This window comes from Pocillopora verrucosa, chromosome 9 (assembly GCF_036669915.1).
Source record: "Pocillopora verrucosa isolate sample1 chromosome 9, ASM3666991v2, whole genome shotgun sequence".
Lineage (NCBI taxonomy): Eukaryota > Metazoa > Cnidaria > Anthozoa > Scleractinia > Pocilloporidae > Pocillopora > Pocillopora verrucosa.
The window spans coordinates 6465567-6489495 of NC_089320.1; the positions used below are offsets into that span (position 1 = coordinate 6465567).

The 23929-nt window shown below is 38.7% G+C and overlaps 1 protein-coding gene across 6 annotated transcripts; it reads right to left on the reverse strand.

The window, feature by feature from the left end:
* Nucleotides 1–7926: 7926 nt before the first annotated feature.
* LOC131769274 (uncharacterized) lies at nt 7927–22910 on the reverse strand. Of its 6 annotated transcripts, none has more exons than XM_066172132.1 (6): nt 22814–22910; nt 11716–14712; nt 11488–11615; nt 10966–11086; nt 10660–10742; nt 7927–9130 (listed from the first exon to the last, which is right to left on the reverse strand). In XM_066172132.1, the coding sequence occupies exons 2-6, from the start codon at nt 14686–14688 to the stop codon at nt 9073–9075; spliced, it is 3363 nt and encodes a 1120-aa protein (XP_066028229.1). In that variant the 5' UTR covers nt 14689–14712; nt 22814–22910; the 3' UTR covers nt 7927–9072. The 6 variants fall into 6 exon arrangements, with proteins under 6 accessions (XP_066028229.1, XP_066028228.1, XP_066028227.1 ...); XM_066172131.1 differs by lacking the exon at nt 22814–22910 and adding an exon at nt 21729–21814; XM_066172130.1 differs by lacking the exon at nt 22814–22910 and adding an exon at nt 21629–21757.
* Nucleotides 22911–23929: the final 1019 nt, after the last annotated feature.

The following is a 23929-nucleotide window of genomic DNA, read 5'->3' on the forward strand; positions in this document are numbered from 1 at the left end:
GTAATATTCAGAACATGGCTCCCATCTAATTCGGGTAGTTTTCTACAAACAAGCTCTTATATAACGATATCACCACATATATTGGAGACGCCTCATATTTAATGAAGTTAGGTTGACTTCGTCAAGTAGCTGGTCACAGGAAGAGCTGTAATCCTTAAGTATAAAGCTAAGTATGCATCTCTTTAAAGCCCCTAACTTTTCTGCATTATGTGCACCATAATGATGCCAAAAAAGATTAGAAGTATCTCTGTCTGTCACTTCTGCAGATAGTGTCTCCTACAAACTGAAAAAAAGCGAAAAAAAAAGGTAAAACCAAGAAATTTCAAAAGGGGTGTGGAAAGAAGTGATGATGGGCAACGGGCAAAACTGCAGGAACTAGAGTTCAGAGATGGGATCGATAGGAATTCATATTTTTAAATTTCCCTCTTATTCACGGATTCTTTCTTTCTCATTTTTCAGTTTGTAGTTTTTCTTTCTCTTAATGCCGTCTTTGGTCGCTTGAGTCATTTCATTTAGATATGAAAGAACCTACCACAACTTTCCGCGAGCAGGTGCGAGGAAAGACGACCTACTGATCAATTAGAAGGAAAGAATCAAAATGAAAACATGTTACTCACCTCATCAAGGCGGCATAGGCACTAAGGTCCAGGGACTGTTTCTTTTTTTTTTTTTTTTTTTTTATTTATTTTTTTTTAAATTACAAACACAATACTTACAATACAATATGAAACACCACTTACACTAATTACAATGCTTATTTACATTACTCTAGTTACAGTCACTAATAATTACACTACTTACAGTATATGGGGTTTAAATGCTTTTCTGTCGCAGTAACTGCCGTTATTCACTACTTTTTAAAAAAAAACTAGATAAGCAGGCAATGGACAGAAATCTACATAGACCGTCTGCTTCAGGCATTAAGCTTTATTGAAGCTATAACATTTATTCCATCATTTCCAAAGAAAACGCTTGTTACGTATAAGTTATAAAGGGAAGACATGATTAAAGCAAAAAATTGCTCGATTTCTACCGGTAAGTACACAGTCATGTTCGCTTATCAGGTTAAAAAAAAACTATGCAAATGTTTTAGCTTCCTTAAGAATTCGCTACATTTTGTACCTGAAAACTATGAAAAATATGGCGAAGGACTTCAATTCTAAATTTCAATGCTATAAAAGCTTCACTTGATGTTAGAGGCTGAAACGAGTCCCTTACGTCCGCGCTCGATCGTTAGGCCATCGAAACCTAACAATTTAAGACAATAACAGCAACTGCATCGCGACAATCGCTTAAAGTACATTTTCCTGACCCAAGAATATAACAAACTAAAGTTGAGACAAATCAGGGTGGTTTTAGAGTCAAATTAAATTGTTGCTTTTTATCGAAACAACCCTTTGACATCGACATCACTTTTATTCCTTTACTGTTCGTATTATGAAATTATGAGATCCACTTTTCTTGGACTGCTATTTACGCACCAATAAGTGTCTGTAAATTTCTTGTTATCGGGACTAAATCATTCTCTAAACTGTTCATGTATTGTTTTCAAATAAGTTCATTTTGAATAACGATGTAATGGTTTCCTTTTGATAACTGGCGACACTATCATTTTTTTCAATATCTCTATCAATAAGTGACCATGCCAATTCACTTTCTTAATTAAACTTCCCGCAGCTGTAAGCACAACAGCAAGGTCATAGTTTTGTCATTTCCTGACTCGTGTTGAAGCATACCACTTACGCTTGAGAACCAAGACGAGGAGCGTAAAAACGTTCAACTTCGCTTGAAATTGTTCTTGAATGATACGCCTTTCTGAGACTAACTCTATCCTTACTGCTATTCAGTAAATTCACTCAGTCGGTTGCTGGTGGGAGATATTTTACAAATGATAGTGTCGCCTTTTGCGGGGAGAAAAGTACAGTGTTTTACAATGGACTTATTTGAAAGCAATTATTGAATTTACTATTAGTCCTGCTAACTTCGAATTTCAGAAAGGCGTATCATTCAAGAACAATTTCAAGCTAGGTTGAACGTTTGGACAACGATGAACACACTTTTACGCTCCTCGTCTTAGAGCAGCCCCGCAGCTAGAAAAAGAAAACAACAGAAAAAAGTACATCTAGTCTGTACTGAAAATGTCAAGCTTGTGATTAATGCTTGGGTGAAAATCATGCGATATTGGATTTTTATTATTTGTGGTAACTGACCTGTTATAAAGTCCGTAACCATTACACTATCAACTATGTGAGCAAATAAATTAGTAGGTAAGCAAGCCAATAGGCAAGTAGGTAAGTAAAAAGTAAAAAACGGAGTTAAAAGCAAGTGCAGGGCTCTTCAGACAGCTTTAAAGCAATCTAACGAGTGAGACCGAAAACTCCTCGGGAATTACTATTACCGCGTGTCTGTCTCGTTAGATTCGAATTCTGCGCGCCGGCCGAGAAGAGCGGGGGATGTTAATGAAATCTCCTTAACTCACTTATATAGCCTTTCTTCATTGCGTTCGTTCATCTGGTTGAAGCAGGTAGCGGCAGAGGAGAGCGGACTACGAATAATTTGACGAAGAATTGAAAAACCGACTCGGTTTTTCTTGTAGGGGGTTTGGTTCCGTTCACGTTGACTTGACGATTAATTAGACATTCATATTAAAGCGGGGAAGCCCCGTGGATGTTTTTGTGGCTATTGCAGAACAGACGACCTACTTATTCGATGGAATCAGTTTTCATTAAAAATTTGTAGGATTCTTTTTCCGCTTATGTTTGGTGATCTCTTTTACCTAGAAATAAAGTTTTATAGTTATCAACAAGGCTAGGCTAATTCGAACGGTTCTAAAGTGTTTTGAAGTCTCCATCTCGCCGAAAACTTGCCTTAAACCTCCGTACAATCTCAGAAGGTCTTGAAAGAAAGATTAGACAGATCGATAGTGCTAGCAGTCTTTTACGTAACCCCTCGTAGGTCTGCCCGGTTGTAGGCGAGTAGAAGGCATTGCGAGAAGATTAAGTTTGCAGATTAAACAAATGCAATCCGTAGATCTTTCATAGTGACATCGTTTCGTAATCCCTTGCCTCGCAAATCTGGAAACTAGGTCGAACACCTGAAGTCGAGGCTCACATACTAGTTATTTTCCCAAGAGATAAAGGTTTACGGCCATTTCGTTCCATGGTCAGATCGTTCAGAGTCAGATCGTTCCACTCAATAGTCGGATCTTTCTACAAAGTAGTCAGTTCGTTCCACAAAAAAGTCAGTTCGTCCCACATATATAAATACTGACCTATTTTTTTAATGTCACTGAATGTGATCTGAGTACAGAGTAGCGATAGGAACATAATAGCGAGAGCAACTTTTTTTGTAACGAACTGACTTCTTTGTGGAACGACTGTAGAACGAAATGACCAGATATGTTCACCTAAACCTTCAAGGCAAGGGGAATTGAAAAATATTTGAGAGTTAAAAACAAAGGACCGCAAATGGGAGAAAAACATTGTTTACTGTTTTTTTTTTATCTTTACACTATACATTTTCATCAAAGCAAAGATTAAATAGCTGCTTTAAAATATAATAAATGATTTGAACTGCAGTTCACTGTTTGTTTCGAGTTGTCACGTATTAGAGGACATAGTTTACCTTGATTCGAGTTGTCGGGGTAAAAACATAAAGAGAATTACCTGAATGGCAAGCAGGAGATTTGAGTTATCGGAGGTAAAATTGCAGTGAATGTATGACGGACATCAAGGGGAAATCATGATCAATTTTGGTTCGAGTTGCCGCGATGTTGAGTTCAGGATGTTTCGAGTCATCAGGAATCGACTGCCACGTCGATTGGACATGAAAGCAGATACAATTTTTTAGATTTAACACCAGAAATGAAAATGATGTGGTGAGATACAATTATCTTGATTATGACTTAAGGGAAAACGGAAGAAAACCCGAACACGCTATTTTATCAGAGACAATTTACATGTACACCCTCGCTAGGAGACGCTCTCTGAAAATTGGAATCTATGTTTACGAGATATTTGGCCATTAATTTTAACCATGCATATTTGAGGCTGAGCAACTAAGAATTATTAAACAAGCCTCTTGTTTTGTATGTTGAACTTGACCGTCGCAAGGACAAGTATATACACACATGCTTACCTCCTTTTTCCGCTTAGGATTTCGCGTGACGCGTGCTCTGTAAGATTTGTTTGCTTTGTTAAGGTAGAGAGACGGTGAATATTTTAAGAAATAAAACAAAAAGGCAAAAACTGTTTGTGCCTGAGCCATACACATACATAATTACTCAAAGTGAAACATTTGAAGAGCATGTATTTCTCACTGAAGGACAAAGGAAATAAGTCGGAGTGAACTGTATTACACCACCCGTTCTGTATCAAGCTCTCAGCTTAGCACAGCCTACCCAAATTATAAAATATACTCAAAGACATCAGTACCTAATTTAATGAGTTCAACCTCTTAAGGCTACAGATTACATACCTCTTTTAAATACGGTCGTGCTACGCACGTACGGTAGATATAGGGGTTCTCGTGGATATTGAAGTTCCCGAGTTGGAAGAATAATCATTCCATCATGTACATGTGATTTTCACTCTCGGAAGCAGGGAGCTAACCCTAAACCTAACCCTAGGCTTGTTGTTCCAGGACTTAAGACTAACTAAGAGGGCTATTACTGTATTATCTATATGCTTACTTTTGTTTCGTAAAGGCTGTTCGCCAGATAATGGGCAATACAATATTACGAAAGAAAAAAAAGAATTTCAGAGCTTAAACGAAAAGTTAAAAAATAGTGTTACCGTCTATTCTTCCCTTAACATGGCACAATGATCAGTACAACAGTATAAAAGGCTTTCCTAATTCTTATGATGGCAACTACTGTACTCAACAGGCAACCAAATCTCCTATACTTACAGATAACTTGCGCAAATAAGAAAAAAAGATTTCCAAAACATCAGCCTAGTGACGTAGGACTTAGAAATTAACGAGTAACAGCGCGAAATAACACGCTCAGAAGTTCTTAGAAACGATAAAATTCAAGATTCAAATTAAATCTGCTCATGAATAATTAAAGTGCCAAAACTTTCTGATTAGCTCTTTCCTTCCTTCTGTGGGGTGTTTCGGGTCAGTTTTTGGATCCTGTATACATCATTTTCTATTTTTTCGTTTTGTTTATTTATTGATAACCTACGCTTGACGCTATATTACGCAACTCCGAATATTTTCAAAGTCTTAATAACAAAAGTAAAACTGCCCTTGAAAAAGGGAATCCCCTAATTCAATTTCTGTTATCTACCAGCTCACGTTAGTGGATCAGGCTATTTAAAGACCAAAGATCGACCTTCTCTCAACACGTCACAATGAAGGGACCGTCGAAGCAATCAAAGGAGCTTGTCGCACTAAAACTGATGCAGTTTTCAAAACCGAGGATGCAATGACTTCAGAGCCCAAACGATTCTATCATTTTTCTCACAAGTGGCAAGAAAAGTCCAGCTGCAAGGAAACTCTTACAATTCAGTCATTATGGACTCGCTCTAGAGGATTTGAATACATGTGCTCCCACTAATTTTTATTTGGTCGAGCAAATCAAGGGATGTTAGCAATTCAAAAGAAAGATCTGGCTCAATTTATGGTCAAAACTAGTTAGGCGTTGAGAGCTTAAATGATCTCTTAGGCCTGCTTTTCAGTAGCGCGCAAGCACAAGTGCAAAATAATTACAACGAGTGAAGACGATCGTTGATAAGCACAGATACAAAAGGAAACATTTTGATCCTTGCGTTTGTGCTTATGCTTGCGTCGAGCCTTTTTCTCGGTGAAATAAGTGTTGTGATGCTTGCGTTTGTGCTTGCGTCGCTAGAGAAAACCAGGCTTAACCCATTCAACAAAAAGTAATGATTCTCTCATAGGAAGTTTGAGATCAGTAACGTTTCGGAGGTTTTACGTCCCGAGGTCAATTCGTAAGTTAATGATGAGTCTTGTTAAAAACTGATGACGTGTTATACAGAGGGAAGGAAGCCGACATCCCCCACTGAAATTGCCGAAGATATCATGTAGCTAGGGCGCCGAGACGAAATCAGATTTCAAGTCACACCTATAGGGAGTTATCAACGGAAAAATCTGAAAATTTAGCGCCACAGCGATGGGAACCCGCCAACAGTCTATTAGTCAAATCACTGACAAAAGAGAAGTGACTCCTCAAGTTTCCCTAGCGCTTAAGTCTTTATGAACGGAGAATGTGCATATCACTAAGGAGAGGAGAGTGGAGAGAAGTGAGAGAAGAGCTGACCAGAAGAATGTAGACAGTGTGCAGATGAGTAGAATCTGAATTCTGTAGTTAAAGTAGAAGTATGCAGTGAAACTCAAAGTGTGAGAGCCTAAGGGATTAACCAGAGTTGCACAGAATGAAATAAGCTTGGATGTAAGTAGAATTGTGTACTGAGGAACCGAATAATTAAAGAAAAAAGCGAAAAAGACAATTAAAGAGTCTTGGTGCCTTTCATCAAGTGTGGTGTGCTCAATAGACAGCACTATTATTATTTCCATCGAGTGAAGCAGCCCACATATACGTGAATCTTAAATGAGTGGCACAAATGATGCATCATCCATACAAATTTGGTTGACAGATCCGTCTGAAACTAATCGTCAGAACATTTTTCATGACTCTTTGATCTAGAAAAAGCTCTGATCCTTTTAAACAACTGTCTCCATTTTTACAAACAATTTTAAAAGAAAATTGGATGACAAGCTCATTGAAACTTTTTGGCCAAAGCGTCGTGCAAGTTCTGAAATTTAAACTGCCAATCCTCTGTATATGCATAGGTTGACTAATAAAGTGATGTTAGTTAAGTAAGATTTTCCAAAAATGAATTCCTGAAACATATAGGAAATAATTTTGTGATAGATACCTTAGTCTTCACGATTTTCACGCTTAGATTCAGTGCATGGGAGCTTCTTCATAATCATCAAGACATAATTTATCATTTTCCTCGAAGCCACAGCACTTCAAGAAATTTAAAGGAAGTAACGTAATGTATAGTAGCTCACATCGCCAGGATTATGGTAACTAGTACAATGTTATTTCCTTTTATGATTCATGAATCAATTTTGAGAAAGCTTAGTTGACTAACATCACTATCTTAACCAAGGTAGTGTGTTGTGTATGCGTGTATAATCGTTTAAGACATAAAACAAGCCGTTGCCGAGGACATGGTTGTTGAATGCCATCCTTAATTTATTCGGTTTCTGTTTAATTTTCAGAAATATGGAGGAAGTGGCGTAACAATTTGAGGTCCATGGGTTTCGTATTCTGATGTAAATACTATGGCTACAAGGTAAGAGGAGGGCGCGGAGAGTTGTGGGATGATGATAAATTACCCAAATATGACCATAACATATTTGACTTATTCTCTCCCCGCCACAACCCACACTCTCCTCGTGCGCCATGGAAAAATAGCGTCTAGGTCCGAGTTTAGTCTCTGTAGCCAGATTATGCAAGTCTGAGTCTTAAGCGCTATGATATGGAATTCTGAATTAGCAATTAGTCTTTTAAAAATGAGTAGGAAGTTCTTGGGAACCTGGCACTATTTCACGAGCTGAATTGCTTAAAAAAAAATAGGCACAGTATATCTTTCCTTGAGCCAGCGATATCCAAGGCGGTTTGACGTGAGCCTATGGTAGTAGATAGAGCTAGATCAGTGAAGAAATGTACAAGACGAATTGAGTAAATTTGAACAAAATTGAGCAAATTGATAAATTTGCCAAATTAATTGAGTAGTTGCTTGCCTATTAGGTTAATTAAGGTTTAAAAAACGGAGAAGAGAAAGAGAATGAAGAGGCGCTGTTGTGTGGTAACAAAAATAATCTACTTGGCAAACTTGCCGAGGCAGGGAAAAAGAAATGTTTAATACAACTTACATGTAAACATGTCTGCTTTATTTGCTGGAATGATATAATGATCGCGTAACTACGATTTGCAAAGCTATCTGAAGTTTCAAACCCAAGGTTACCTCAGTATGAAATAACAAACTACTTACATAACTATAAAAAGTGTAAAGCCTACGAAAACTAAATACCATCTATTTATGAAGGTTTATAGTTCATTATAAAATAAGCCTAGTAAGTAAATTTAGTCACTAGAAATGCATCAATATTACTCGTCATTAACTTAATATATGACTACCAAAATTTCAAGAGCAAGCTCGCTTTTTCTACCCTTCCTTTCTATTGCACGTCTCTCGAAGGCAAAGAAGATGAAATTTGAAACTCTTACAATTCCTTCCTCTTCTGGTGTAACTTAATATAAAAAAAGGTCGTAGAAGGGTTTTATTTCACACAGCATTCTAATAACCATAAAACACTACCAGGAATTTAATAACAACACCATGTGAAATGTTTTGTTTGGCTTTAAGTGTAAAAGGTTATAAAATCCCTAGAAGCATATGTTCAGTTTAGATTACGGAAAAAAAGACAACCCGCTGCCAAATCCAATTTGTTGCTCAGGCTTTGGACAATTTACTATGTCGTTTCCTTACAATGATAAGAAATATAATTTTATTTTACAACGGCTTCACTATTATGATACACTTAGCCACCTCCTCGCTAGACTAATCGATGCCTTGCACACTTTTACACAAATCTTTTAAGAGATGAAAGTGGTAAATTTGGATATAAAAGCCACTGCATAGAAATCACTTTGACCTAAGGGGATCCTGCCACCCTCATTTCCCGTCTTCCCTCAGGTTTGCGTCCCTGTACAGGAAAGATTAAAATAACTATTACAATCTTCAACCCTAAAAATCTACACTGTTCTCTTTACATTTTCTCTGGTACTGACAATGATAGTTTGTTTGCCAATCAACAGCTTCCTAAATTGGTGATTATTGCCTTTATTCTCGTTTTATCATTTGATTCAAGGGTGATACCGCCAGGAGAAATAAGGAGCCATTCATTGTTAGGGATAAAAGATTAAATTCACGGCTACAATAAAGAATGAATACGTCAATCAGAACACTATCTAAAACATCTTAATGGGGAACAATTTTGCCTTAGAATTTTGAACACTGGAGTCGAGGTTGTAATTCACTCATTCATTCCTGTCTGACTGTACAAAGGATGGCGGCAAATAGGACAGCTGCGACTGCAAATTAAAAGGAAATATTCAGGTGAACTCGAGAAAAAGTGGTGTGGGAATATCGCAATTAATTCTGGCTTACTTAACGTAAAGGTCTTTCAAAGTTTATCGATGAAGTAATATCGCTTTAGATACAGATATATATGTTATTTGCCGGCTGGGAGGTCCGTATGGTGAAAAACTGTGACCGAGGTCTTGAAAATACTGCCCGAGGCCGTAGGCCGAGGGCAGCATTTTCAAGACCTCGGTCACAGTTTTTCACCATACGGACCGACCCTTAGCCGGTAAATAACATATTTATTGTTTTTAAACTTGACGAAATTCTTTCCGAAAGAACCCGAATGATTTATGGCCGTAAATACGGCAAGATCTTCCATAAACTGAACAATTTTTGAGTGAGTAAATGGTAGTTAAAATAGAGGTGATGCAAATTTAAGAGAGATGCCTCAGCCAAACATTTTCATTTCCGTAACGATAAAGGTGATTTAAAAGGCTTCCAAACAAACTTTGAAACATTATTTTTAGAAGTATCTGTCACAATCTGACACCTGTCAATTAGAGAGCGCGCAAGAAAAAAAAAAGCGTAGGAACATTTGAAAACCAATAGAACTAGTTTGGCAAGGACTGTCACGACAATGTTTTCTTAAAAGTCAGTTAGTGATCTAACGGAAAGTATTATTCACTCTCATCGACCATTCATTCATGTACGAAGATTTACCTCTGTTCATTAAGTAAACGGCGAGGAAAGTAATTGTGAGTAAATTCAATTTTTTTATTTTGAAGTTGTGAGAGTTTGCTCGTTTGTTTGCTGTAATGGCGTGTTTAACTCTGATCTTTCCTTCACAAAAACTAAATTCGAACGGCACACTCCAACGAGACACAAGGGAATGTAATGCGGCCTTTCCTCAAAAAATTCCTTCAATTTCTGTTGTGCAATTTAAGGTACAAATGTCTAAAATTGAACGGAATTGGAAAGACTCACCAGGAGCGTATATTTGTTGTAGAACTTAAATTAAAACTTCGCTCGCTCTTTCACTATGAACCAATTGCTCGAGAAAATTCAGATATTAAATGAATGAAAGTTCCATCGTTCAGTTTAACTGTAACCAAATACCTCACGTTTCAACTTTCTGGGTACTTTTTGGGAACGATTAAAATTAATTGCAGACGGTTTTTAGGCCGCTTGTCAACCAACGTAATGACACTATTGTTTATACAAATTCATTCTGAAACCAATATTTTTCTGTCAACCAAAGTGATTTGATAGAGAGAAAAGGGAGGATTCATAAGTTATTTATCGGCTTGAGGTAGTGACCGACGTGTTTGCTTAAAAATACTGCCCAGCCGGAAAACGAGATATATTTATGAAAAACGACAACGAAAGTTGGAATGTACTCGGCGACTCACGAAAGCTTTACCGTGGCCCGTGGGCAGAGATAGGAAAATACTGACCGGGTAAAGAACCAATCAGATTGCAAGATTCGTTACCGTGCCCTCTAAAGAAACAATAAATAGCGATATTTAAGCGTACTTACACGCCGTTCTGTATCATAGCAATAGCACATTCGCGGTGAACCTTGTGTGAGCATGGCAGGATCTGACAACCGCTAAAAGCGTCCTGGAAATAAAGAATCGATCAACCAAATAAAAATATAGACATTTGGATTGTGATCTGCTTCTCTTTTGTCAGATTTCGACTCCAGAAATGCAAGCACCTGACGTCACTAACGTGACAGGTGAATAAAACCAAATGTAGTGCAAGGTTAATTGCTTTGGCTAGACGGCAAAACTTTTTAAAAGATATTTCTTATTCAACCTTATTATGTAAATTAAGTAACTACCTCCAAACAGATGCAACACTCATCGTGTCCTGAATTTGCTCGGCAGGAATGTTTTCCTTCCAGCCGTTTGTCCAGACAGACGTTACACACATCACAGTGGAAGGAGCGGTCCTTGTAGATACTAAACGGGAAAAAGAAACACCACTTTGCAGGTATTTACTCGAGCACAACATGATTCGTTGGGGAAACAAATTTTGAACTCACACTGATAAGCGCCGTATTTCTACTCGATAAGCTCCAATAATAATTGAAGAGGAAACCTGTATTTTGTCGGACTCTTGTTCCTTTTTGAGAAACAACTAGCAATGGGGTGTTTTATGCACTCCTCGATAAAGCATTTCTCTCTCCTTGAATACTTTGCTCTCGCCTTACAGATTGTGCCAGGATTCTTCATACCTACTTCAACCCAAGTCAGTAGCTCTGAAGCAGGCCAATAACTCCCTAACCCTTATTCTTTTGGACAACAAGCATATCATCCAAACAAACGAAGACAAAACTCGTCATGAATATTGTTTCACCTACCGGCAGATACCACATTTTTCGCAGTGATAAGGAGCTTTATCCTCCCCTGTGAAGTGTTTACACACCGAGCAGAAATATGCTGAGAGCCTTGTTTTGCATCTAACACAGGTGTGGGCGTCCTGGTTGATCTTAAAAATCAAACATTCGAAGTTAAATCGGTTATAACCTAAGTGGGAGAACTCTCTTTCCTCTCATGTAAAATTTCAAGTCAATGTCATTCCTATTTACCTCTTGTTGATGGCTACAAACAGAGCACTCAACAGAGCACGCCTCTCTTGCTTTGGAATTATCATTTGGACACCCAGAGTTGTTATGACAACGATGACAAGGAAAGAACTTTCCGCAGCATGAGAACTTGACACGGCAGAGCCGCTGATAATGTTCACACAGCCATTGTCGAACCCCAGCACTTGCCGAGTCTTGCAAAGGTGTTTCTTGTCCACCGCTCGTGGAGTTCCCTTCTACTCTTTCATTCCTGAGTTCCGTTTCTCTCGCTTCCCTCGCTTCCCTTTCTTTTCTTTCACGTGCAAGTTGTTCTTTCCTTGCCCGCTTTTCTTTTCTTTTTTGCTCCGTTTCTTTCATCGATTTTTCTCTTTCTTGTCTTTCTCTCAACGTTTTCTGGACAAGAGAGCAAGCTTCAGCCACACGTTGCTCGAGTACGGCCAATGATTCGTCAGCAGATGTGTTTGAATTACTGTTTAACAGACCATGACCAGCTCCTGCACTTTCCCCGTCCGGAAGAAATCCTGGAGCGTCATCTTTTCTTTCAAATTGCGATGAGAACGTCGGCCTTTCGGCGAGTACATGTCCATCTGGGGAGATATTTGTAAACGGGAGATTTGCTTTACATCCATCTTCAAGGAAACTTGAAGATTGAGGTAGTCCAAAGGTCTTCGCTGGAACAGTTTTTGTAAAATCACGACATTCAGGAAATTTCGTTGAACTTGGAGAAGTAAGGTGGTACACTTCAGTCATACACCTAGATCTGGTATACCCGGAGTAGGAACCTGCAAGCACTTCTGAATCTTCAAATGGATCACAAGAATCCCAGCGCTCATCAGATGCATTGCACTCATAAGAATGACGTGCGAGGAAACTGGGATCTATTCCGATGTGATTTGTGCCAAAGTCATCCCCACTTGCATCCCTTTGTGAGCTGTGCCCTGACGGAAGATCGCTTCGGCGTCCACCTTTCAAACCAAAATATGTTTTTGTTTTCGAATTAATCCCGTGGGAATCTCCTGGTGTTTTTGGAAGGGCAACAGCTTGGGTATTCCAATTTTTGTCAAAGCCGCAAGCCCCATTTGTAGTAATGACATCGGGGTTTTCACCGCTGTCTGCAACCACATATCCTCCATGAAAAGAGGCTTTAAGAGTGTCATTCCGTCCACCACTGAATTCATTTGGTGTTTTCTGTATCTTCTGTGAGATGCTGATTTCTTTGTTCTCATCCTTTTGGGGTGCATTTTCAAGGTGATCATAATTCTTGCCTCTACGGTTTTCTCGATCAGAAATTTTACCTGGTCCGTCTAATTCTTCGTTGCTGTCCCACTTGTTACTGTCTTCTCTAAATGATGGAATATCAGGGCTTACAACTCCATCTGCTGCGTCGCAAGGAAATTCTCGCCAGCTTCGGTCACGGCGCGACTTCAACTGAGGAACCTCTTGAAAGTCTTCGCACAATAATAACCTTGCAAGAGCGATGTTACATTGCAACAAATCTGGGTGATCTAAACCGCAGCCAAAACTTGTCAAAATATTTAATGCTTCTTCAAAGCAATTTTTTGATGACAGGTTTCTTTCCATCAGAAAAAATCTAACACCTTGCCTATAGAGAAACGATGCATATGTTGGGTGGTTTTTCCCTAACGTTTCTTTGCAAATTGGTACAAAAACGTCGAGGAAAGATGCAAAGTCTAAGTTTTTTTCGTTTAAGTGAAAATCAACTAAATTCAATATTGTTGCGAACAAGAAGTCCCATTGGCATTTTCCATTACATCCGAGGACAGCTTCAAAATCGGTAAAGAAAAACGAAAATGAAGACATTAGTGACGAAGCAGACGATGAAGATGACGATGTTGATGACGGAGATGATGATGACGATGATGAAACTGATGACGACGACGATGATGATGACGACTCTGACCCTGACCCCGATGCTGTCGAAAACGATTTTAACGAAGGCGAGAGTGGTGATGATAGCGATTCAGGCGAAAGGGAAGGGAAAGTCAAGCGCTCCGCTATTTTCTCTGCACGAGCTACATCTCCAATCTTTTGATACGCCAAACAAATTTTTGAAGATATAAATTTCGAGAATATTGCTTCTTCATTGTTTATCCTCTCAAATAGTGAATCCAACGTCCTCAGCTCCATGAGCGCTTTTACAGGTTCTTTGAGCTCTATGAACAACTCTGCTCTATTGTAATGTATGGCAGCTACCAAATGTGGGGGAAGAATGGGATCTTTGGCCTTCAGAATAAGACGCTCTTGCAACTTCACTGCAGCAATGTAGTTCTTCTGAAGCTGGTAAGCTAAGCTTAAGTTGGTTTGTATAGCAACAATGTTTATTTCTGGAGAGTCAGTTTTGTTTTTGTTTTTAAATGTTTCAAAAATCTCCAGCGCGCATTCTAGATAATCGCTAGCATTGTCCATAACTCCCATAATCAGATAAACGTAGCCTACATTTGCCTTGGCTACTGCTCTTAAAATATCCATAACTTGCTCGTTGTCTTTAGGACATGGCGTGGCATCAAATGTGTAAAGAGAACCACATCGCTGAAATAAGTCTATAGCTATTTTATATTTACGCAGCTTGAGTGCAACAGCAGCAAAAACAATAGTGAAGCTGACATAGAAATGGTCATCCTTATCTGCGATCAGCTTGGGGTTTAACAAAACAGCACCAAAGAAAGGAGGAGCGGAGCAATAACTCAAACACATCTCTCTACCTCGATCCACCAGCTCCTTTTCATAATCAGTCGGGTTTCCGAGGCTATCTGGGGTTAGATTCAGGAAGTTATTATGCCCAGCTTGTAAAGACTCTATGGCCGCTTCCACTTTGCATTGCTGGAACTGATCCATCGTTTCTTGAAATTGTTCAAATGTACTGCGTCTGGCCGACTGATTATCACATTCCAATTCATCCTCAAGATGGGATTCTGAAACAGCGTTTTTCGGGATCTTGGAGTCTGTTGCGTCCATCTTTCCATGTCAAATGTATTACTCCTGAAAACAAGGTAAATCTTAAAACCAAAATTCATCCACATTAACTGTGAACAAATTTTTGGTAACAAATCTGAGTGACACTGTACACCAATGCTTTAGTCAGCTCTCTCGCGCGCGTTACTTGCGTTCTCACCGCGGTCCTGCAGCAGGCTGGCATTTCGTCTTTAGTGACTTCCTAATATGTCCATGTGAGATTATGAACATGTTAAGAGTCAGGCTGTCTACGAGAGGACCGGGCAGGCGTGACACATGTCATCTCACCGATTTCTTTCAAACTTTCACAGTTTACATTGGTCACTAAGTTATTCAAAAATCTAAAGTAGTTCGGGCTTCTGGCTAATCCCTGGGGTGTTAAAAGTCCCCACATCAAATTCCTGGATTAAAAGGTAAACTTAGCTCGAAATATCAACGAATCTCTCTCACACTGACAGAATGCGATGGCCAATGATTGTTTGAACCTTAACGAAACAGTTTCCTAAAGTTGGGGTAATTTGATATAACTTCTGCCAATTAATAGTAGTTAATCATTAACTGTGTCACGCAACTATTCCAAAAACAAACAGATTGGGTTTTTTAATCACAAATATCTCCAATCGACAACATTGTATGTCGACAAACGTACTATCACAGAAAAGACCTATCCTAACAATACGTTTGAGGATAAAAATATTTTTGGCCTCTGGTGATAATTTTGGCGATTTTTAGTCATAAACCCGTGTTCAATCACCCAATTTCAATTTGAGAATAGGATCACCGGCGCTAAAGCTTGTGGCACTAATATATAAAACAAGAGATGTATAGCTGCCAAATTAAGAGGTCAGTTATCATACAAATTCTGTAACGCTGACACAATCTGTTGGGAAAATGATCCATAAATGTATGTGTGAATCATACATTGAACGTTACAGAATTAATTTTAGTAATGGAGAGAAGCACTTATCAAGTAAACTTAGAGAGAAATAACTCGCAAAAATAGGTTCTTTTCAGTATAGCAAGTGGTCAGACAACAAGCAATGCACTGTGAAAGTAAAGTGAGGTATTTTCATTGAAAATTTGATTGGATTTTTCATTCCTTAGAGCGGTTGTAAATATTCCAATACAAATTCTTATAATTTCGCCATGACTCTTATTTCGCGCTGTCTGTGGTTCGATAATAAATAACTTATCAGTCGTTTTGGTGTGTGGCATCGCCGAGTATTTTTCATCGTCTGTTTTGTCACTCTCCCTTCGGCCTCGTAAAAACACCGCACAACTAGTGAAATTAGGGCGCGGGTGCAAAAGGCAAATTTTTGTTTATTTTGCGAAACAATCAGAATGTCACTAACAGCACGAATAGGGAATCGAGAATGGGAAAATAAAACGGTAAATAGTAAGTTAAAAGGGAAATAATTTTTTTTTTTTTTTGGTTTTAGATTTACATATATTTTTCATCGACATCAAAGTTCTCTATCAAAAATGATCAAAATTCAAAGAACGAAATGAATTGATGACAAGGAAAGAAGTGACCTTTGAGCAACAGATACTGTTCAAGGACAGACATACGAACGTATTTTCGCGCAGAATAGAGGCTATTATGTTTCTTATCCTTCAAATATTTTGCAGCGCGTGGGGTTTACGAACAGCTCACTGTTTTCGGCGTGGGGTGTATTCTTTTGGGTGTTCTCTGGTTCTACTCTATGAACAAACAATTATTTCTCATTTTATGTAACATTTGCATTATCGTAGTGAACGTAAGATTTGAAAATTGGCCAGCATAACTTGGGTGATATCTTCGGATATTCCTTTGTCTTAGCTGGGGAGTTGGCTGCACACTTGCCACCAATATTCATGCAAATTTTCACTTGAAACCTAACAGATTCATTACCTGCTGGACGCGCCTTATGGTCATGAAATTATTCTTTGATATGCTTTGTCAGTTCCGCTGCAGCCACTAAATTGAAAAGCGTGGCAAGTGCTTTGTCTGATCGAGATTTCTCTACTGAGCAAACCTTCATTACTTTCGAAAAATAAAATGAAAACCTTTTTTATATGGATGTTCAACTCTGGGTTCCTTTGCCGTTCGGAATTGAGTAGTGACTTGGACCCTGAAAAATTCAAGCGCTTAACGGCTAACTTCTTAGAAACTTCCAATTTATTGATTTTAAAGTAAACATTACAATAATCCTTTCATTAATCTCAAGAAATTTAAAGTAACACTCAATCACTTGTTTATGAAATGAGTAACATTTGGTATTACAACATTCTTTAAGTGTCATGTATCACTTTTTTCGTTATCATCAATTTATTCCTTTCCTTAAAATTTGTCTCTGAACAGTTTTTGAAAGAAAGCGTGGATATTGATAATCGCCGCTGAAAATTTCTATTTCGCGCAATTAACATAAAATTTCAAAAGAAAACAGTAACATCCAAAACATCTGTTCTCAGTTCCAGACCGTGCCCGGAAATCTGATCTGAAATGTTTTCCAAACGTATTGAAATCGCGTGACATTACCGAACAAACATCTTATACCCTAAGCGGAACTTATATGTAAATTTTTGACTGCAGAGCATTTATTAATCATTCCAGAACGTGCCCTGCTATTTAGCCGCAACCTTAAATAAATAACACTGCTCTGTCTCAATTGCATGTCTGCGTTGTTGCAATCAAATTTGCGAACATTTGTAACCCACGAAACAAAGACTCATTCAGAAAGGAAGGGTAAAAAATTCTTTTCGTCTCTTAGACTGAAAATCAGACAGTCAAAATGTTATTCAAGAACACCAGTTTCTAATACTTGTCTTGAAAATTCCTCCCACTAAAAACGTAGAAAGAAACATCAAGCTTTGAAAGTTGCAATGTTTGCAAGCAAGTTGTATGTGAGAAACCCTCATGTGTGTTTTTTGAACTGAATAATCCCTTTGTCACGCGCCATTTTTGTTAGGCGCACAATTAAGATGGCGCTTGAATTGAAGACAGACGAAGGTCGTATTCAGTTAAAAAAAAACGATCACGAGAAAACATGAAGTACAGGGACCTGAAGGAAATATACGCATCACACATCAATAAGTCAGGCTTCGAGCGGGTCTTTCCCTTACAACAATCATGTGACCGAACAATTCTACGAGATGCGATCAGAATTACGATTTTCAGAACACGTCGAGGCCTGTTTGACTTCGATGAATTAAAGCGAAATGTAAACAAATATAAAAATTGACAAACCCCGGACAAACTCACCTACGTTAGCTTGAAAAATGTTTCGTGTGTCTAAATCTTTTGCCCTCTAATCGTTGGAGTAAGAGGACGTACAACGTTCACATCGCAACTTTGCCGAAGTGAACGAATTTAGATGGGCGTCAATGCAAATATGCAAATTTGAAACTGTCAAATGTCGTCTGGAAGTGATAGTCGGGAAAACCCTCAACTTATGTTCAGTGAGACGTGACGTCATATTACACTATACCGCAATCGCTTAAGGGAGATTACTGACCGAGGGATTTTGCGCGTACTTATGAGACAAAGATTAAAACCAAAGTAACGATCTTGAAATCTGACACAGAGATATAAATATTGAGAGCAGATAACTTCCGAGCTTTGATAAGGGCTTGGTGACGAATAACACATCATCCTTATAGTACCGCGATAAGTTCGATTACCACCACGCGTTAAAGATTTGAGCGCACGCGTTTACCCCGAACGATCCAAAACCCGACTCGAAAGACGGTAGAAATGGAGTTTGCAACAAGAATAAGGCGATCCCCTTGTCGTCACACCCCTGCTGCTGGATCTTACTGCTGGATCTTGAGGAATGCCATGCACTTCGTAAGATCGTTTTCCTCGCTCGTTTTCAACTAGAGTTCATAAATTGTAAGAAATTGGTTAAGTAGAATATTTGATTCGTTTGTAGAATAACAATTGAAAAGCCAAAATTTGCCTACATGCTCTACGAATATGTTTTCCTACAGTAGCGAACAGATTTCTGTGAAACTCGTTATAGCACCCGCCGCAGTCTTCTCTGTTACCATTTAGCTCAGCGGGTCACGCGAAGTCTGTTGACCTCACACTTCTCCCTTTAAACTAAAAGCTTAGGAATATACGCAGATATATTACTATCGTACCTAAATTCTGCGAAGAGGAAACGGGAAGTCATAGTTAAAAATACTACGCGGACAACGCAAGTGCAGACCAGTGAAGCGGAATATTTACCCTCACTATTTTTTCATTCTGTAGGAAAATACTGGGAAACGTTCACATATCGGCTACATGGTCCAACGAGATGTTAATTTTACACTTTGGTTAGTGTATCAACGACATTAAACGAGTTTGTGTAAAATTATTTGAAGTTTCGGTGTCGTTATAAAATCAAACTTCCTTAAGGAAACTGAGAAGACGTCGAATTTAAAATATATCACGCTACACTAAAATTGTTTCTCTGTTAACTGAAATTCACATGAACAAAATATTACAACGTACCAAACATAACAACGAGGGTAACTTTTCAATTCTAGCGATCTGGAATTATTCTTTTGGTTATCAACAGTGTCATGTTAATTAGACTTTGCAATTGCAAGAAGCGAAGAGAAATGAATAACCAGTAATTAACAGACACTAACCTCTTACAAAAGGACAACGATCACTTAATTCACATCCTCCTGAATCCTCCTCGTCACTATCAATTAAAACGCGGCGATTGGTTGTCCATCTCATCAAATGTATATTAGCTATGTATAGCAGCGTTTCATCAACAACAGGATAAGCAAACTAATGCGCATGTCCTTGTAACGAGGAAGCCTCGATTTCTCTCTCTCTCTCTCTCTCTCTCTCTCTCTCTCTCTCAAATGCAGTCATCGTGAAGAGCGTGGGTTCATGCTCTAGACATCAGCGAGTTTCTGAGTTTATTTTTCTCCTCCAGACATCGAGCTTATTTCTATATCCTCTCTTTGATTCAGATTTCCGTCCCTTTGGTAATTTTTTTCGCGGCCCCCAAGTTGTTCATCAACCCTTTTCATTATAGCGGGCCCACACTCGTCGAAAAAAGAACACAAAACGAAAAGGAAAAATTGCAAATTGCACAATCATCATAACAGGAAACGCAATATATCATACCACATGCAAAGTACTTTATTGCTATTCCTATCTTTTGTTATTCCTGTGTTTAGACGGAGGTTTCCCTGTTATAATTCTTGCAGGTAAGTAATGTCAAAAATTAGTATGGTCTACCGGTCTCTGGGCCTTTTTGGCTTGAAACGAGTATAGATCTTGACTGTGTGGTCTTAATTTGTCATTCGAGCTGAACATTTTAATAAATTATACTGATTCTTAACTTCCGCATAACCGACCTATTCGTATGTTCTATATTAGGCATGACAATTTGTGTTTTACTTCAAAGTTTTTCTAAGAATTAGACACGAAAGTTAGAGTCTTCCTTTCCCTCTTACGTGAAGTTCTGAGAGAGGAAAATGTATGGGATCTGGAGACACGCATGGCCGGAGATTAAACTGTCTACTCCGTAATTAGACACGCAGCGAGCCCACCGTCGAAGATGCGCTGAACCCTACTATTGTCGAGGGGTTTTAAAGTATTGCTCGAGGAGAAATACGTTGTAGAGAGGAGAAAAATAATAGAAACAAATAAAGCAAAATAAAGAGGGCAAATTCTGATGAGCTTCTTTAGTGTCATAGTAGTGTTTTTCCCAGGAAAGTTTTCGTTAAACAGCATCGCAGTTTTATCCCTTTTTTCTCCGAAATCGTCACTTGCTCCCTGCAATCCATCATGGCCTACAACCATGCCGACCGGCTATTTATCATGTATACAGAGAAAATATTGTTCATGTGGCTCTAAGTATGACCTCATGGCAAGATAAAGACCAAAATATCGTCTTTCCCATAACGTAATGCTCTTCGCGTTGCCACACCGGAAACCAGACAACTGTTCCGGGTAAGAAAACTTTGAAGGCCACGTCATGAATGGCTTACAGAAAAAGATCATATGTTCATTTTAAAGTTCTCTTTTGCCACGCGAAAAAATAATCAATTTGGTATAGCTGCAAGATAAAATGATTAGGTTTCGAAGGGCATGTGGATTTGTTTTGTGTGTGTGCGTGTACGCCTTTTCGATGATGCTACTAAGTTCTCCTCCGGATTGTAAAGTGCGTTTCTAGATACGAAAGTGATACGTAATCATCCCGGCCAGAGTCACTCTGCCTCATACCGCGTCTAAAAAATGCAAACGACTTTGGTCGCCATTTCAGAAATTTCTGGAACAAGTTAAGCAGCTCGACTGAAAAATAGTTCAACAAGCGTGTATGGTGAAAACCGGACAACAGCTTCAAGGCGATCTTATATTCTTGTGAAGCGCCATTATCTTGGAGTTTGCGAGTATAAAATGCGCGTGCGGCGAGTTTACAAAGCACAGAATTTCGTGCTGAGCGGACTGTGCAAACGGAAGCGACCTAAAGGGACTCCTTATAAGACTATAAAACCTAAAGCTTAGGAGAACCTGGCATCCTGGTAATCCGTTTATCATAGCATTTCAAAAGCAATCTTCTCGATGGTCTGGAAATTTTGAGGAGACATGTTGAAGATGAGTTCACTTCAGAACTGTCTTCCACTCCAAAGAAATGATATGACAACATAAAGTGATTTTGGAAGGTTGATTTAACGCTCCTCGAAATTTTACGCAATTTTTGCAATATACACAAAACATTTCCCGTAATGACTTGAATCAAGTTGACATCGACCGCTTCAAAGCACAGCTAACGTAGGAAACAATTGTCATATTATATCGCAGTCGGCCCAAGCTCCAGCTGTGAGATGATCATCTTGCAAAATAATAGTCATGGCGAAATTATAAGTTTATAATATTGTAACTTATAATTATAAGCTTGCGACCGGTCTGAGGAATAAATTTATAATCAAATTCTCAATGAAAATATCTTACCTTACTGTTCTTCTACAATGCATCGCTTGTTATCTGACCGCTCACTACGTTGAGGGGAACCCATTTTAGCGAGTTATCCATTTCGAGGTTTTCTACGTACATGAGAAAAGCTTGGGGACGACAAAATAAAATGATCCGACGAATTAGACTGGTTTACGTGAACAAATTTTAACTGAGTGTCCAAAGTAATCCAGGAATGCATTGCGGAAGCTTCCGTTTCACCTTTGGAGGGGGGGGGGGGGGGGTACGGCTACACGGAGGCCATGCTTTTGCTTGATTACGCTCAGTGATTGTTGCAAATAACTCACGCCATCCTCGCAGCCAATCAAATTCAAAACTGACCCTAATCCTGTCTTAGTCACTTTAGTAACACCCGCCCCAAGTACTTTGGTTCGTTTCACTCACAGGTTTGATTGGTTCATTTTTACAATTTCCTTTCTACTGATTGACTGTCGTGAGTTTTGGTTTCGAAAGAGTTTTGGTTTCAAGAGATTCGATCAAAATGCTATCTAATTTTGTACATGGTTAGCTCAAAATGAAAGCAGATCACGAGCACTCAAGGAGAACGCACCTCTATTTGATCAATTTCTAATAAAAATAAAGTATAATTATTAAAAACATACATCACAGGTTATTCTTCTTATGCAATATATCTCGGCTATCAACGAGCATCTACTTATTTTGCTTATTAAAACTACTCCGGAAGCTGTTCGGAAGGCGGTTACAATTATCATCTTAATATGCACTCTAAGGTGTGCCCTTGACTGTTTCCGAATATCTGCTTACTTTATCTCTTCTATTTTGTCCGGAAGCTGTTTGGAGGGCGGTTTTAAACAAATCCGTTGTCCATTGGGATCTTCAGTTAGTCTTTACTTTCTCCGAAATCACATGCAAGTAATTGCAGAGCGGATAGCTTGTTTTCCCTCCATGTTCACACATGCGTGCATCTCGATTGAACATTATGTTAAATACACACTATGAGCACTGACTACTGCACTACACAAGAATTTTCAACAGTAACCACAACAGTTCAAAGCGTTAGGTTTGTCCAGCTTCTTTCTTGAATTAAAACTAATCTCGTGACAATCTGTTGATTTGTCTGATTGCCTGTGGAGTAGGCTGTGGCAAACAGACCTCTCCTGTACGTAATAATCTGAGGTACAGTTAGGAAAATTCTAGCCTTACCTGGTTAAACTGGATTGAGCTGATGTTCAGTTCAGGATAACCTCTTCTTTGAGCGGGCCGCAAATATGGTCGAATGATCGAAACAGAAACAACTGTCTGTAAAATATGCTTTCAGGGTAATTAATTCAAATTTTGTTCTTAGCTATCATTGAAGCGTAACGTGATAGTTCACAACATGCTTAGGCAGAAAGAACAATATTATTCCGTTTACAGCGCCGTGGGCAAAGGGACGTGGAGACTCACAGGCTCGCGAACCATCTATGTCGTGGGCTTCTTTAAAAACCGTTGCATATTGCATTCTGCCCTGGCGTGCCAGCGCCTTCTAAGGTGGCCTTACAACTCAAATCCATTGCTATACATGTTAAAATCAACGAGTCTTAGTCTTGTATACCAAGAAGGTTAGCTTTGCAGCTGCTCTCTGTTATGAAATTTCAGCTGGAAGCCTCCACTTAGAAAACTCACCAACCAATATATAACACTGAAACTACATCCCTGGTGGCCGGGAATAAATTACCGAAAGTAATAGAGGTTTGCTTGGTTGAGAGATTTCGATCAGACAAAGCGCTTGTCTCACTTTTCACACTTACTAAACTTCTTATAAATTCCCTTGATGTTCAACAATATATAAATTACGTAACCTGAATAGTGTCATCACTAAGCCTGCTAATCTTGTTTGCACTTCAAGAATTTGATCCAGTTAGATGATATGTACTGAACTTTGGTAATCATTATATTCTCAGCAAGTTTTAGCTGTTTTGGTAGAAGGAATAGGGAAGGGAGGTTGAGGGACTCTTAAAAGACTCTGTTTTAAATCATTAAATTGAGCGTGATGAAACATTTTGAGCATAGTTTTTGGCATAAGGCCATGTTGTCAGGTGTGATGCTCGAAGTGTAATGTTAGCCTCAAGTAAGTAACACGCTCCGCGAACATTCGTAGCCTACGAGACAAAGACTGATACAGAAGGGAATTGGAAAAGGAATCCATCTCCTTGACAGGGGATCAAACAGTGATTAATAGGAAAATGTTAAGTGTGAGCAGCAGTTTCTTAAATTTTCCTACGACGCGTTTTTTATAATGCTTTTCTAGAAAACGATGATAAAAAGATTGAACTTGAT